This window comes from Eschrichtius robustus, chromosome 10 (genome assembly GCF_028021215.1).
Source record: "Eschrichtius robustus isolate mEscRob2 chromosome 10, mEscRob2.pri, whole genome shotgun sequence".
NCBI classification, from domain to species: domain Eukaryota; kingdom Metazoa; phylum Chordata; class Mammalia; order Artiodactyla; family Eschrichtiidae; genus Eschrichtius; species Eschrichtius robustus.
This window is the reverse complement of record NC_090833.1, coordinates 108,785,854-108,801,974: the sequence shown is the minus strand read 5'-3', so window position 1 is coordinate 108,801,974 and position 16,121 is coordinate 108,785,854. Positions and strand designations below refer to the sequence as shown.

The 16,121-nt window shown below is 42.5% G+C and overlaps 1 protein-coding gene across 4 annotated transcripts in view; it reads left to right on the top strand.

The window, feature by feature from the left end:
• Positions 1-10,275, top strand: part of NUGGC (nuclear GTPase, germinal center associated) — a 54,094-nt gene extending 43,819 nt beyond the window's left edge. For 3 of the 4 annotated variants that reach the window (XM_068553587.1, XM_068553588.1, XM_068553589.1), the window contains 7 exons: positions 439-596; positions 2,086-2,227; positions 3,396-3,504; positions 4,006-4,050; positions 4,550-4,686; positions 6,712-6,802; positions 10,047-10,275. In XM_068553587.1, coding sequence (XP_068409688.1) covers positions 439-596; positions 2,086-2,227; positions 3,396-3,504; positions 4,006-4,050; positions 4,550-4,686; positions 6,712-6,802; positions 10,047-10,186 — 822 coding nt within the window. In that variant the 3' untranslated portion in view covers positions 10,187-10,275. The remainder of the gene's footprint in view (positions 1-438; positions 597-2,085; positions 2,228-3,395; positions 3,505-4,005; positions 4,051-4,549; positions 4,687-6,711; positions 6,803-10,046) is intronic. The other variant, XM_068553591.1, reaches the window with a different exon arrangement.
• The last annotated feature ends 5,846 nt before the right edge of the window (positions 10,276-16,121 follow it).

Sequence of the window (16,121 nt, the reverse complement as noted above, 5' to 3'; positions counted from 1 at the left end):
GCTTGGAAAACCTAAAACACATACTCGCGGTAGAGTCAGAGCACATTTTCACTTAATAACTGCTCATTTAACACATATTTATCAAGCATGACCTATACCAGGACCAGATGGTGAGGACATCACAATGGATGAAACATCGGGCCTCATCTTAACCAGCTGATGGTCCAGTTTAGCAGCCTGATGGGTAAAGAGACAAATGCAAAGCTGTATGTAAGCAGAGAGCAGAGGATGCTTTGGGAACCCAGGGCAGGGGCACCCGCCAACTTGAGGTGTGACTGCTGTCCTCTCTGTGTAGCTTAATAATACATTGAAAGATCATGTCTCTACTCTTCCCTGTGATTCTTGGTAATGGTGTTTGGCCAAAGGCAGTGCAACTCTGATCCCGTGAATTCTAGGTAACACCTACTAACTCCACTGTCTTATTGTTTAATTATCCAGAGGAGTAGAGGAAACCAGGGTTTTCACCAGACTCTGAAAGCGGTTTGCCTGAAAAACGGTATCTATGCCTCCAGGACTCTTGGGAGAATAGATCTGAACGAAGCCATCACGCAGCCCATCTATGAACAGATTGATCCCGTGTTTGGAGTCATTTTTAGGTAAAGGATCCTTCACTTGGCTCCTCTGTGAACAAACATCCGAAGAACGCTCATCTTTAAGAATTTGTACTTTGGATCGGGAAGGGTCCAGAGTAGCTTGCAACTTGAGGGGGAAAACTTAGTCTTTGGCAAAACACAAAAGCCTTAGTTTGGTTTACTTAAAAATTTCCCGTGGTGACCTGGAGTGCAGCTGGAGATGCTGCTTTCAGATTAATATTATGATTCCCATTATTTTTCAAATATCTCCTACATGCACCGGGGATCCATTTTCTTATAGATCTGAACCCAGGACAGGGGTATTTTGGTTGGAGAGTGTGTGGAGTTAAGGAAACACACGGCCTTCGTAAATTTCCCTGAATGAGAAAAGGAAAAGTGGCTCACGATGACTCTGCTGGCTTTTGACACACAGCGTGCTCACACATGGCGTGGGGTGGGGGGCTTGAACCTTCACAGTGCCCCGTCCTTCCCTTCTTCCTTGACCTCCAATCCTTTTCTCCATCCACAGAAACAGTCTCTCCTAATCCCCAGCCTGTCCCCAGTCTCCCTCCTTTGCCCCTGGCATTTCACCTGGCCTACCACCCTCTCCTGTTTCAGCCATTCTACCTTTGCTCGATTCTTACTCAGTGCCTCCACCCCCGTGCCCCCAACCTTCCTTTAAATTTGTTTGGAATCCTGCTATTCTACCTACTCTCACCCATCCCTGTTTACACATCTGTAGGGTAAACTCCAAATTCCTTGGAACGGCCTTCAAGACATTCCACCTGCTTCCAACTGGCCTTTCCCATCTCTCCCCACCCCCCTGTCAGTGTCAACCCCTGGCTTTAACCAGCCTGCGGACAGCAAAGAGCAACTGAGATGTACCAGGAACTTGTGCTAAGCACTTTGCAGTCATCCTGTCGTCACACCCTCCCCATAACCCTCTGAAGTGGCTCTGGTCTTCTTACAAGTGAACACACTGCCATTCGGAGGAATCATATAGTTTTCCCAGGGTCACCCGGCTCATAAGTAGAGAGCTAGGACTTCAAGCCTCTGCCCTCTTCTCTACTCACCTGATGCTTTTTATTCCTGGGATGTCCTGAAACCTAGTTCACTATGTCGTCCCTGTGGAGAACGCCTCCTCCTTCTTTTCACGTCCCTATATCTTACCCATCTTTTAAGGTGTAGTTCGTCCCACCCTTTCAAGTGGGAATACCTGGGCAGCAGAAAGACTATGAGTTTTGAGGTTAAACAGATCAGTGCCCAAGGTCTGGCCCTGCTACTCACTAGCTGTGCGACTTTGAACACATTAGCTACCGTCTCTGAGCCTCAGCTTTCTCATCTGTAAAATGGACATCATTGCACGGACTTCATTATGGGAATTTTATAACTGTTAGATCTCGTCATCCTTCTCTTAAAAATGAGTAAAAGAATACCAGCTAGTTTCCTCTTTGTTTTAACCCCACAATAGCCACCGTTGTCTCTTAACATTTTATGGTGCTTTCCCCTGTAGGTCTGGGAAGCCCACTGATGGTTCAGCTCTGATGCCCCACATAGATGCTTTTAAGCACTCTCTGCAGGAGAAGATGACGGAAATTGGGATAAGAAATGGCTGGAAATATGATAGCTATAAAAAGAGTTTCCTGATCCAGGAGGTAAGATCCTTATAAAGAGAAGAGGGCAGCGAGGGTGGGTAGTGGTTTTCTTCCCAGCAGGATTTTGGAGGTTGCCTGTCTTTTCCCACTTGTTTTCCTGGAGTGTCCAGGGTCTGGGTGGACCTTATAGCAGGCACTGTGGGATACAGAACATAGTGGGATGGGGCAAAGTGAAGCGGTCCTGAGTCTGCTACAGACGTAGCAAGCTTTGTCCCACTGAGAAGCAAGCAACAGCAAACGCTGAGATTGTCAAGTAGACCCAGTTCCCAAGAAGAATCTTCAAAGAATCCTTAGAAGTATAAACATTTGAATCCACTGGTAACATTCTCACTGACTTCTTTATCATTTTTGCCAGTATCATGAAGTATTATCCACAGCGGTGAAGTTTAAAGAAGTGTCTTTTTTTGCAGATCATGTTTCAGTTTTGAGTCCTCAAGACTCTTGTCTGTGACTCATTTTCTTAGTCCAGGTTGTCTTAGTCTGTTTGGGCTGCTGTAACAAATACCATAGACCGGGCAGCTTATAAACAGCAGAAATTTATTTCTCACAGTTCTGGAAGCTGGAAGTATAAGATCAAGGTGCAGGCAGATTTGGTGTCCGGTTGGGCCTGCTTCCTGGTTCACGGGTGGCCATCCTTTTGCTGTGTGCTTACATGGCAGACGGGGCAGAGGAGCTCTCTGGGGTCTTGTCTATAAGGGGAATCATCCCAATTGGGAGGGCTCCCTCCTTAAGACCTAATCACCTCCAAAGGCCCCACCTCCTAATGCCATCACATTGGGGTTTAAGATTTCAACATAAGAATCTGGGGGAACATGACTATTCCATCCACAGCACAGGCCCAGCCCAAGTTATAGGGTAACACTAGAGATATCGCCTGTGCCTCCCCCGCCCTCCCCCAAATGCCCCATCCCAGCAGCTTGCACGCACCCGAGTTCAACTCTGCAAATAGTTACCGAGTTTTCTGAGGTGCCCGGCACTGTGGGAAGCACTTGGGGATATAAAAATGCTTCAGATAAAGTTCCTGCTTGTGAGGAGTTCACAGTGGCGGAGACGTGTGAACAGCCAACGATAATACAGGGCAGAGGAGGCGGTGGCCATGCAGGGAATCCCTGCCCTGCTTCTATTAAGGGATTGTCACAAATGGCTTTTGGTTAACGTGGATTCTCAGATAAGCGCCATCCTGGGAGGCCTGGAGGGACACATCCTCAGAAAGAAGAGGAGGATTTATGAGTCTCTCAGCACCTCTGTTCAGAACGACCTGAAGCCCTGTTACGAAGGTGGGCCCCCGAGAGTAACTTTTCCGCCTCCTCCAGGGTCTGTCGTCTCCTTTGGCATCCTTGTCTGCTGCTCGCCCTTCAAAGTGTTTGTCCTCCTGTGTCCTAAGTCCCCATAGCACTCTTGGTCTACAAATTAAAACCAAGCAATTGCAAGGGTGTGGGGAGAGGTCAGCCATGAACCGTTTCCGTCTGGGTGTTTCTAGTTCTTTCTGTCCAGCCTTTATCTAGACACCTGGCTTCTCCTCTCCGTGCTGCATCTCAGCTAATTAAACGATAAAATCCATTATCCAATTCTCATTCTTATTTTCTTTAAGTATTTGTAAACTCACTTTCCAGCTTTTTCTTGGTTTGGTGGTCCCACTGTTTTTTTTTCTGGGGTGGGCGGGTGAGTTTGGAATTTTGGAAGCTTCTGCTTAATTCACTCATTAGATTTTCAACATGAAAATGATCTAAATATTGAGTTAGTGTTTTGTGTCATGTTATTCTATTTCCACGGTGTAGAAAATGGTGCTACATGTATGAATATATATAAGTGTATGTATGTAGGTATGTATAATATATATGTGTGTGTATAGTTTGTTTGCTTGTCTTTTTTTTTTTAAATGTGCTTTTTTAGTTTTTTAATTTATTTTTAAAATAAATTTATTTATTTATTTATTTTTGGCTGCGCTGGGTCTTCATTGCTGCGTGCAGGCTTTCTCTAGTTGCGGTGAGCGGGGGCCACTCTTCGTTGTGGTGTACAGGCTTCTCATGGCAGTGGCTTCTCCCGTTGCGGAGCACGGGCTCTAGGTGTGTGGGCTTCAGTAATTGTGGCTTGCGGGCTCTAGAGCACAGGCTCAGTAGTTGTGGCGCACTGGCTTAGTTGCTCTGCAGCATGTGGGATCTTCCCGGACCAGGGCTCGAACACGTGTCCCCTGCATTGGCAGGCAGATTCTTAACCACTGCGCCACCAGGGAAGTTCTTGTTTGCTTGTCTGTCTTTCTGATGCTAAAGGTCTCTAAGCAAGTCCTTGCTGTGCTGTGACTGTGACTATCATTTTTGCCAGAGGCAGCTCAGATCACAGGCAAAAAGGCATGTGAAAGAATGAAAGATGTCCTCAGAAGAGGGCTGGACCAGCAGGTGGCCGAGGGCATGTTCGAACGGGCTCAAGAAAGGATGCAGCACCAATTTCACCAGCTGAAGGTATTTGACATCCATGGTTTGAATTCCAGTCCGAAAGAGGCTCCTGGGGGAGCACAGGAAGCAGGTACAGAAGACAGAAGAAGTTGTAGTTGTTTGGGCCCAAATAGAGCCGGATGCCTTCTGTAGAGAGGGCCCAACCGATGGCCATGATGCTGGGGAGGAGGCCAGCCTCCACTGCCACCACATGCTGGCTCGGGCTTCTCTCTGAGGCCGTGGCTTCAGAAATGCAGCCCCTCCAGCTCTCTCCTGCCTCTTTCCTCTTTACTGAGTCATCACTAGGACAACTGTAATATCTAGAGGGGATCCTAAGCTCTTCACAAACATGAGTTCATTGAATCCCCAGCAAGTCTGTGAACTATACTATTATTGTTCCCATTTTACAGATGAGAGAACTGAGGCAGAGAGAGGTGTATCAAGAGGTCACACAGCTAGTAAGTTACAGAGCAGGTATTTGGGACCAGGTAACCTGGCTCCGGCAATAGCATAATCTTAAGACAGATTTTTTTTTTAAATGAGGGAAAATGACTTGTCTACATTAAATACCAATAGATAAATGCCAGTCAACTATTATAGGTCAGTCCATTACAGTCCCTGGCATAGATATAGGTGTGACGCTGTGTATCTCAGAAGACAGTTCCTAACAGTTTCCTCAAACCTAAGTGCTTCTGTCAAGTACGCTTGGACGATCTTATCCCAGCCCTGGGTCTCTTAGCTTGCCAACCCCTCCCCAAGTAATATAAATTCTTTGTTTTAGTCCAAGGTACTGCTGGCTGCCCCCCCCCCCCCACCCAGGCCCCAAGCCAATAGGGTTTCCAAATTCATCAGCCTCAGTCCAGGCTTAGCTGACTCTCTCCCAACCTCCTGAGGACCCCGGCTCCTCGCTATTTCCGTCCACCTCTGAACCAGCCTGCTTCCTGAAACCTGCTTCTGCACAATCTCCTCTCCCCGCATCACCACGGTTTTGGAAAATACCTTTCTCCACAATACAAGGCATGTAATATCTCTTGGACCAGGCTAAGAGGTATCTCATTTACCAGGCGTGGTTTAGTTTCCATCATTTAACATATTACCACTGACTACAAATACTTGCAGAAAATTTGCCAAACTCTACAGCTGCCAATCCCCACCGAATGTATAAAAACCGGTCCTTAAGGTGCCCAAGAAAACAATTCCTCTGAAAAATGATTAGCACGTTGAGCATGTACAAATGTATCTTAAATGACAGCAATGCAGGAAGGTGAAACTAGGCAAGACCACAGAGGGTTCCCATTCTCTGATCTCACAAACAAGGAAGCTGAGGCCAAGGGCCTGAGGTACTAGCACAAGGTTCACAGATGCAGCCGAGATTAGAGCTTTGGGTTCCCGGCCTGGTGCATTGAAGAAAAGACCATAAGACTTGGAGTCAGGAGATGCAGGTTCAGAACTAGGCTCTGTCAGGCTAGTGGAGAGTCCAGTGCTTTTCAAAGGGAGGCAAGTGATGCTTAGAAGAGGAAAACTGGTTTTAGTTGATAGAACGACTGAGAGTGGCAAGAAGACATTTCTCAGGTAGTTGGAAAGTTATATATTAATGGTGTATTATGAAAAGCAGGAGGTCAACAAACATTTATGCAGTGACTAAATGCATGATAGGACAATGGGACGGTGACCCTCGCTTTGCCTCTTTTTCTGTCTCTGTGGTGGCTGTTCTCCCCCCACCATGGCCCTGTGCGTCCTCATTACTCCTGATTCGGTCATTCAGCATCAGAGGTACAATTTCCATGAGTCTAGGAAAGGAGATGCAAAGGCAGGTGGGGCCCCTCAGTAATGCTGTCCTGATGACTCTGGTCACCCAGGGTATTCTCAAGTGGTCCACCCTTGGACCTGACTTTGAAAAATTTGCCAAAAGGCGAACTTTGAAAAAGTTGCCAAAAGGCAACCCCAGTCGCTGACACTCTCTGGCTGGGGGATTGGGTGGGGTCCCTTTCGTGAGATTCCTTTCCCTGAGGCTGTGCCCTCCTAACAGAATGACCGTCCTTTGTCGTGTAGAATGGAATCACGGAGAAGGTTAAAGGCAGTATCACCACCATGCTGACCCTTGCTTCGTCGCAGGGGGATGGGCTCTACAAGGAGCTTGCAGGTAAATACATGCGACCTTTGCATAAAGGGTGATGACGCCGACGCCCTTACCCCCCAAACCGCGGTTGCTCGTTGCTGGATTTAAAGAAACTAAGTTAGGAAGAGTTTCGAGGGCAAGGGATGGAGATGATGAGGACGATTATGACTGCCCCCTCCTTTGCTGAGCACCCAGCTGAGACCAAGCATTATATTCGGGTTTTGGGTACAGTGTCTCACCACATTCTTACGTTCACCCTCAGGGGCAGGCATTCTTGCTCCATTTTGCAGATGCAGAAACAGAAACTTAGATAATGTGCCAAGGATCCATAGCTGGAAAGCGGCAAGTTCAAATCCATTCCTCTGCCCTGGTGTCTCCGTAACCCCGTTCTTTTAGATTGATATCTTCCCATGAGAAGCCTCATTTTCTGGTTGTGGTGGAGAAGGTTTGTTTTCACCCACCAGGAAGCTGGGGATGCAGCACCAGGGTGCGTGTGGTACAGGCAGCCATCTCCCCTTCACACCATGGGCTCCACCAGGTCCCCGGGTGTAAACTGGAAAGTGTAAACTGGTGCAAACAGCAACTGGGCAATTTCTAGCAAAATTAAAAGCGTGCACATCCTTTGGCCCAGCAATCCTTCTTCTAGGCATTTATCCTCTGATATCCTCATACACGGCAGAGTGGCACGTGCACAAGGTTATTCAGGGTAGCATTGTTCATGGTGTCAAGACCTCAGAGATCCATCCATAGACTTAGGGGTCGTGACGGTTAAGCTCACTTAGCTACACCACTAGTAGAGGACCTCGCAACTGGTTAAAAAATAAAGCAGCTTTATATGTAGCGGTAAGAAACAAGCTCCAAGATATATTGTAAAGTAAAAAAAAAAAAAAGCATGTAATGTGTTGCCATTTGTGAGAGAAAAAAAAGGAAAAGCATATGTACGTGTCTGTATATGCAGAAAAATCTCCATGGGCTACACAGGAACTGGTCACACTGGTTGCCTCTAAGGAGGGGAACTGGAGCCTGGAGAATGGGGAGGGCGGAGACTCGCTTTGCACTGGGTCTTTTAGGTTTTAAACTGTGTGCACAGTTGCCTGCTGGGAAAAAAAAAAGAGCTGCTGCCTTTGCTGAGTCCATCAGGGTGAAAGTGGTCAGAGCCATTTCCAAAGAAAAAGCCACGATTTCCACTTCTAAAGATCTGTCCTGCACTTACGTATTTCTTTGGAAATCATCGTTCTCTCCCAATTCTGGCTGGTGAGACGGCCGTCTAACCTGTTCCTAATGGTCTCCGCGAAGGAGATACGACACCCTTGCACTGCAATTTATCAGTCTTTCCCATGACCATCTGTCTTGAACCTGTTTTAAGATTAGAGTCACCCAATCGTGTCTTCTTTTAAGAACGCCCCCTCGACGTGGTCAAAGGTCTTCCGACTCTCCAGGTCTCACAGACAGAAAATGTTCCCCTGAGTTTGATGTAAATTACTCTTGCCACAATTTAAGACCGTCTCCTTTTCTTCCCATTACCAGTGAATATACACTATGTAGGGAGTACTGTGGCAGGTACCAAAGAGGTCTGAAACAGTGCCTGCTCTGAGTCTTAGCTTGTTGTTAAGACAAGATGTGCAAGACTGTAAATCACAATAGCAGATCATATGCATTCACTCCACAAGAAACCACAGCCCCCTCCTAGGCACTGGGCAGTGTTCTAGGTACTGAGGATACAGCAGTGACCAATACAGACAAAAATCTCTGCCTTCATGGAGCTTACAGCCCAGAGGGCAGAAGGTAGGCAGGAAGCAGAATAAATAAAGTGTGTGGCAAGCCAAAGGGCCATACATGCTATGGAGAAAAATAAAGCAGGGAAGGAGGAGAGAGGTCCTGGAGGAGGGGCCAGGGTGGCCAGGGAAGGTCTCACTGGGAATGTGACATGTAAACAAAAACCTGAGGGAGGGGATGCACTTGGGCACCAGACTGTTATTCCCACAGTGCAGAAGACAGTGGTTATTCAGGGCTGGGACACTGGGGTAGCTTCAAGTAAGCTGGGCCCTAGAATGGAGCCTGGAAGGATAAATACGATTTAAGAGGCAATGAGGAAATGGGAGACCTTCTAGACTCAGGAGAAAGACAAATATACTCAGGGTTCTGACTCCCTTCTTGGTCAAGGTCTTGGCTCCCATCACTGGCCAGCTCAGGGTGGGTGAGTCTGAGTCATGATGTGGGGCATATGGAGCCAAGGGCGATTGGAGAGGCTTTCAGGAGCAATGCCAGAGCCAACCCCAAGGTCAGTCTGAAGTGTCCCTTCAAAGAGGACTGTGTTTGTCAGGGTTCTCCAGAGAAACAGAACCAATAGAATGTATATGTATGTCCATATATATATATATAGAAAGAGATCATTTTAAGGGATTGGCTCATGCAACTATGGCAGTTTTGTGCATCCAAAATCTGATAAGGGAGGCCAGCAGTCTGGAGATACAAGAAAGACTTGCAGTTCAAGTCCAAAATCAGTCTGCTGGAGAAGCAGGAAGAGCTGACATTGCAGATGAAGTCTGAAAGCAGTCTGCTGGAGAATTCCCTCTTGCTCAGGGGAGACCAGCCTTTTGTTTTAGTCAGACCTTCATCTGATTAGATGAGGCCCACCCACACTGTGGAGGGCAATCTGCTTTACTCTGAGTACACTGATTTAACTGTAAAGCTCATCCAAAAATATACTGACAGAAACATCCAGAGTAATGTTTGACCAAATATCTGGGCACCACAGCTCAGACAAGTGGACACATAAAATTAACCATCAAAAGGATACCTTTTGATTGCAGATCATGGGCTAAAAACCTGAGATGCCAAAAATAAGAGCAAATTCACTTAGAATGGGGACAGCTGTGGGGAGAGATCGGAGAAGGAGAGAGATGCCTGGAAAAGACTTGGGGGAGGTTTTGTGTGGGGTGTGCTTTGTATCTCCTTCCACTGAGCACTTATGAGGCCTTTGTAAAGACTCAGTGATTTCCCAGACCTTTTTTGTGGGTAGGTTTGTGTTTATTTTCAAGGTGCCCCCTATGCTGAGATAAGCCTTAAGGTAAGAGCAAGAATGCCTGGTTTGATCGAGCTATTTGTAAAACATATTGACTGGACTGTCTGATCGCTAAGCTCCATTCTCAAGCTCACATCCTGGGACAGGTGACCGAGGTCAGAACAGGATTCTCGGGGGATTTGTTTTCTGGGGACGTTTCTGAAAAGGACTAACTCCTAATGCTTGCTTTCTGCTCTTCTGTAGATGTCAAAAGTGAATACAAGGAGATGGAGAAGCTGCACAGGAGCCTGAGGGAGGTTGCTGAGAATGCACTGCTGCGTCGGGGCATGCAAGATTTCCTTCTGAGAATGTCCCCCAGCAAATCTGGCCCCCCCAAAACATAGATTTAATTCTTGGGGCTTAGCACCATGGAGTACAAACCTGGAGGCAAAAATTCAGATTTACTACTGTTTGTTAAAACCTAATAAAGAACACCTCCCAACTTTGGGGGCTTTAGAAACAACTCAGTATATTGTTACTTCTGTCATAAGTTGAGTACAGAGCAACATCATTTCATTTTTCTACTATTGCCAGAAAGAGTCATCTTGAAACCCTCACGAAGGTCTAAAGCTTTAGAGACAAGAAACTTGTGCTTTACTGGAGAAAAATATCTAAACAGCGAAAAACTTATACGTGGAATCTAAAATATGATACAAATGAACTTATTTATGAAACAGAAACAGACTCACAGACATAGAAAACAAACGTATGGTTACCAAAGGGGAAACAGGGTGGGGAGGGATACATTAGGAGTTTGAGATTAGCAGATACAAAGTACTATATGTAAAAAGGATAAACAACAAGGTCCTACTGTATAGTACAGGGAGCTATATTCAATGTCTTGTAATAAACTATAATGGAAAGAATATGAAAAAGAATATATATATATATGTAACTGAATTGCTTTACTGTACAACAGAAACTAACAAAACATTGTAAATCAACTATAGTTTAATAAAAAGCAAAAACCAAAAACAAACATTGAAAAACTTAAATATTGTGGGAAAAAATTGCAAAATAAAGCTTTAGGGACCCAATTCTATTTGCCATTTTAATACTGATGAGACTTTTGGGTAAGGAGGTAACATTGTGCCATGGAAACAACATGGGTTGTTATGTGGGTTGAGAGCCAGACAGATAAGAGACCTGGCTTTACCGCTTCTCAGGATTATCTAAAACGAGCACTTCTCAAACAGTTTGATCTCAGGACCCCACTCTTAAAAATTATTGAGAACTTTAAAGAGCTTTTTTGATGTGGGTTATATCGGTTGATATATACTATACTCAAAACCAAGAAAAATTGTAAATAATTATTTACTAATTCATTTTAAAATGACAATAATAAACCTACTACATGCTTTCATAAATAACATTTTTATGAAAAAAAGCTTCTCAAAAAAATTTAGTGAAGAAGAGTGACATTATTTTACACTTTTGCAAATCTCTTTATTCTCTGGCTTCATAGAAGACAGCTGGATTCCCTTATCTGTCTCTGCATTCAATCTGTTGCAATCTTTTTGGACAATGAATATGAAAAAAATACAGTCTCACAGATACAGAGGTGGAATACAGAAGAGTCTTTTAATAGACTCTTAGGTCATTTCTGGATATTCTTCTTTGATACTACAGTCTTGACAAGTGGTAGTTTCTTAAAGGTTAGTTGCAGTGTGGAATCTGAAATCATATTGGTGAATTTTTTTTTTATATCCTGTTACATTAAAATACATTTCTATCTCATATTTTGAATGTATCTTTTACCAATTGTGGTGTCAGGCATTGGTCATTTTGAAAACATTCATTCACTGGGTTAAGCAGGTCTTCCAAATGTTGACATTTCACTATATAATACTAAAAATCATATTTGTTGATATCTCCACCAACTTCACCAGGAAAGTTTTGAAGTACTGGGAATCTGTCAAGCTCGTGGTGGAAGATACAAGTTTTATAAATATCCATTTTCCCCTAAAAGCTCAGCTTATCATTGGCAACAAATACTGTCAGTTGTTTTCTTTGAAGTGATAGTTTCATTTTGTTCATTTTCGAGAAAATGTCCACCATATAACTAAGTATGATTAACCGTAGTTTGTCTGTCAAATGCCATTTCAAACAAAAATGATGTTCCATGAAAATACTGTCAAGTTCAGCTCACAACTGAACCATACAAGTGCTTTTCTTTGAGGCAGTAGAGGGGCTTTAAGTGTACTCCCCATTCTGTCACATAAATTGGCATCTACTTAAGGGTCAATAATGAATAGAATTAATAACATAATATTTCACTAAGAACATTTTAAAGTGAAACTGGCCTTTTTTTTTTTTTAACTGCAAGTGCAGAATAGTGAGAAATACAATAGTTACTAGAATAGTTTGGTGGCATTGCCTTGGTTCATGCTAAGGTGCAAGTGGTTTTACTACCTTTGTTTTTAAACCTTTCATGTAAGGGTCAACATGGTAAAAAGAAAAAGGCAAAAAACGTCCTAATTCTATTATAAAAATAGTTTGACCTACCAGACCCCAGAAGTATTTCAAGAACCCCTAAGAACCACTGTTTTAGACAAATCATTTAAACTCCCTCAGCTTCAGGCTATTTATCTGTAAAATATGATAAGAGTAATACCTACCTTGAAACTACTAGGGGTGTCAGGAAGTTTAAAATAATGCTTTCAAGAATGCTTTTGACACACTGTACTCAAGAGTACTTGATAAATGGTTATTATTTGGGGGCAGAACAGAAGTAGCATGGTTTAATGGCTTGTTTATTGGGATACTTGGCTAGTCCTAGCTCTTCCCACTACTAATATGACTTTTGACAATTCCTTAACATCTCTCAGATTTCATTTTCTCATATACCAAATGAGGGAGATGGATTGGATGGTTTTTAAATCTTTCGCATCTTTAAAATTCTAGGATTTTTAAATTCTTCCCTTCTTATTTTGGTGGGTATTTTTTTTTCCCTGAGTAAGATAAAAAATGATTCATCCATGTAGGTGGGTCTCAGTGCTTCCTTTTCATTTTAAAATTCTAAACACATACAGTTCCATTGCAGTTTGCATAGTTTCACTTTTTATATTTCAAGTGAGGAATGTGGATGACTTCTACTTCCAGCCATGCTTGAGTAACAGGGACCAGATTTACCCTCTGGCCTTAAGCCACTAAAAAAAAAAAAACCAAGCAAGATTTATGAAACAACGGTTTTCAGGTAGGAGAAAATAATAGTGCAGGATAAGGATCCCTGCCAGAAGGAAGACAAAAAAGGTGAGCCCTACAATTGCCCATTCCGCTGCCTGAATAGAGTTTCCAGGCCACAATACAGGAAGGGAGAACCCAAACAGAGCCTCAGGTCTCCCTGAGTTGAGACAGAGTTCAGAGTTTGGCGAGTCCAAGGTGGTTAGAATTCACAGGGTGGAGTACCATGAAGAAGAGAGATGTACAGAGAGAAAGCTCCAGAGGTATGAAGCAGGTTTCCCTTGAATCTTAACTGAGTACTGACTAGCACATGCAAGTGCCAAGAAAGAACCACTGGAAAGGAGCAGTTAGAAAAATACCTAAATCTCACATCAAGCTAGGGCAGCCTTGGTGGAAAGACCTTCATACACATGGGGTGTCAAGTAGAGTTCTCAGAAGAATATTGCCTTAATATTGGGGCCAAAATAGTCCCAGATTAAAGGTTGTTGTGCACCCACCTAACAAAGTTTAAAAACAAGCTTCAGAAGGATCAAACTGTTTTCAAATAACTCATCCCAAAACAAAACATGAACGCATTTAAAGGAATAAAAAATTCCAGCACCCAACAATGGAAATGTCACAAGGTATGACATCAAAACAAAAATTACCAGGTATGCAAGGAAGCAGGGAAATATGACCCACAGTGAAGAGAAAAATCAGTAGAAGCAGACCCAGAAATGACACAGGTGACAGAATTAGTAGACAAGGATATTAAAATGGCTATTATAAATTTACTCCAAATGCTCAAGAAGATAGGATAAAGCATAAACACAATGAGGAGAGAAATGAAAGAAATGAAAAAGACCCAAATTGAACTTCTCGAGATAAAAAAATTCAATGTTCAGCTGGAATTAACAGCAGAATAGATTTTTAAAAAAAAAAAAAAAGATTACTTTTTTTAAAAAGGTAAATATGTGAGGTGATGGATGTGCTAGTTAATTAACTTGATGGGGGAAATCCTTTTACAATGTATATGTATATCAAATCATACCAAATCATTATGTTGTACTCTTTAAATATCTTACAGTTTTATTTGTCAATTTTACCTCAACAAAGCTAAAAAAGAAAAGAAAAGAATAGTGAGCCTGAAGACAGCATAACAGAATATAGTCAAAATGAAACACAGAGAGGAAAAAAACTGAAGAAAAAAAAAGAACAGAGTATCGGTGAATTATGAGACATGATAAAGCAACCTAAAATATGTGTTACTGGAATCACAGAAGGATAGGAAAGAGATGCAGATATGGAAAAAAAAAAACTTTTAAAAGCACAATGGCTGAGAATATCCCAAACTTTATAGAAACTATAAACTTAAAGATTCAAGATGCTCAGTGAATCCCAAGCACAAGAAAACAGGAAAATCTCACCAAGACACACCATAAAAAATTGCTAAAAACCAGTGATGAAGAGAAAATCATAAAACCAGTGAGAGGAGGAAGATATTAAACACAGAGGAATAAAGATAAGAATGACAGCAGACTTCTCATCAAAGACAATGCAATCCAGAAGAGAGAGAAATAATCTCTTTAAAGAACTGAAAGGACAAACAAAACAAAACCATTAACCAAGAATTCTACACCCAGCAAAAACATTTTTCAAAAGCCAGGTTATACAGACTTTGTCAGACATACAAAAGCTGAATGAATTCATTACCAGAAGATTCATATTTTAAGAAATGTTAATAGATAACTACTAAGAACCTACTGTATAGCACAGGGAACCCTACTCAATACTCTGTGATGACCTATATGGGAAAAAAATCTAAAAAAAGAGTGGATATATGTATATGTATAACTGATTCACTTTGCTGTACAGCAGAAACGAACACAATATTGTAAATCAACTATACGCCAATAAAAATTAATTTAAAAAAAGAGGACTTCCCTGGTGGCGCAGTGGTTGAGAATCCACCTGCCAATGCAGGGGACATGGGTTCAATCCCTCGTCTGGGAAGATCCCACATGCCGCGGAGCAACTAAGCCTGTGTGCCACAACTACTGAGCCTGCACTCTAGAGCCCATGAGCCACAACTACTGAGCCCTCGTGCCACAACTACTGAAGCCCACGTGCCTAGAGCCCATGCTCCACAACAAGAGAAGCCACCACAATGAGAAGCACGTGCACTGCAACGAACAGTAGCCCCCACTCACTGCAACTAGAGAAAGCCCGTGTGCAGCAATTAAGACCCAAAGCAGCCAAAAATAAACAAATAAAATAAATACATTAAAAAAAAAGAAATGTTAAAGAATGTCCTTCATTCAGAAGGATAATGGTACCAGATGGAATTTTTGATCTTCATAGAGAAATGAAGTACACTGAAATAGTAAATGTGTGGGTAAAGATATAAGACTTTCTCACTTTTCTTTCATCTCTGAAAAATTTAAAATATTGTTTAAAGCAAAAAGAACAACAATGTATCACAGGGTTTACAATATGTAGAAGTAAAATGTATCAGTATGACAACAGAACAAGGCCAGGAAAGGAGAAATGGAATATATTGTTGTAAGGATTTTATATCTAAAGTGATATAATATTACTTGAAGATAGAGTGTGATAAGTTAAAGATGTATACTATAAACCCAAGAGTAATTACTAGAAACACAGAAGAAAGATATATCTAATAAGCCACTAAAGGCAGTAAAATGGAATATTAAAAATACTTGAATAATCCTAAAAAAGGGAGGAAAAGGAGCAAAGGAAGAAATAAAAGATGGTAAAATAGAAACATATAGCCAGATGGTAGATTTAAACCCAACCATATAAATAATTACATTAAATGTAAATGACCTAAAACACTAATTAAAAGGCAGAGATTATCAGATTGGATTGAAAAAAGCAAAACCCAACTATGTGTTGTCTACAAGAAACACACTTTATTTATTTATTTTATTACTCACTAGGTTACTGATTTATTAAAAAAGGATACAAATCAATAGCCAAATGAAGAGATATATAGGGCAAGGTCCTGAATAATGGAGCTTATGTCCTTGTAGGGTATGGGGCCTGGCATGGTGGCAAGTGGAAGTATGATTCGCCATCATGAAGCTCTCAGAAAGG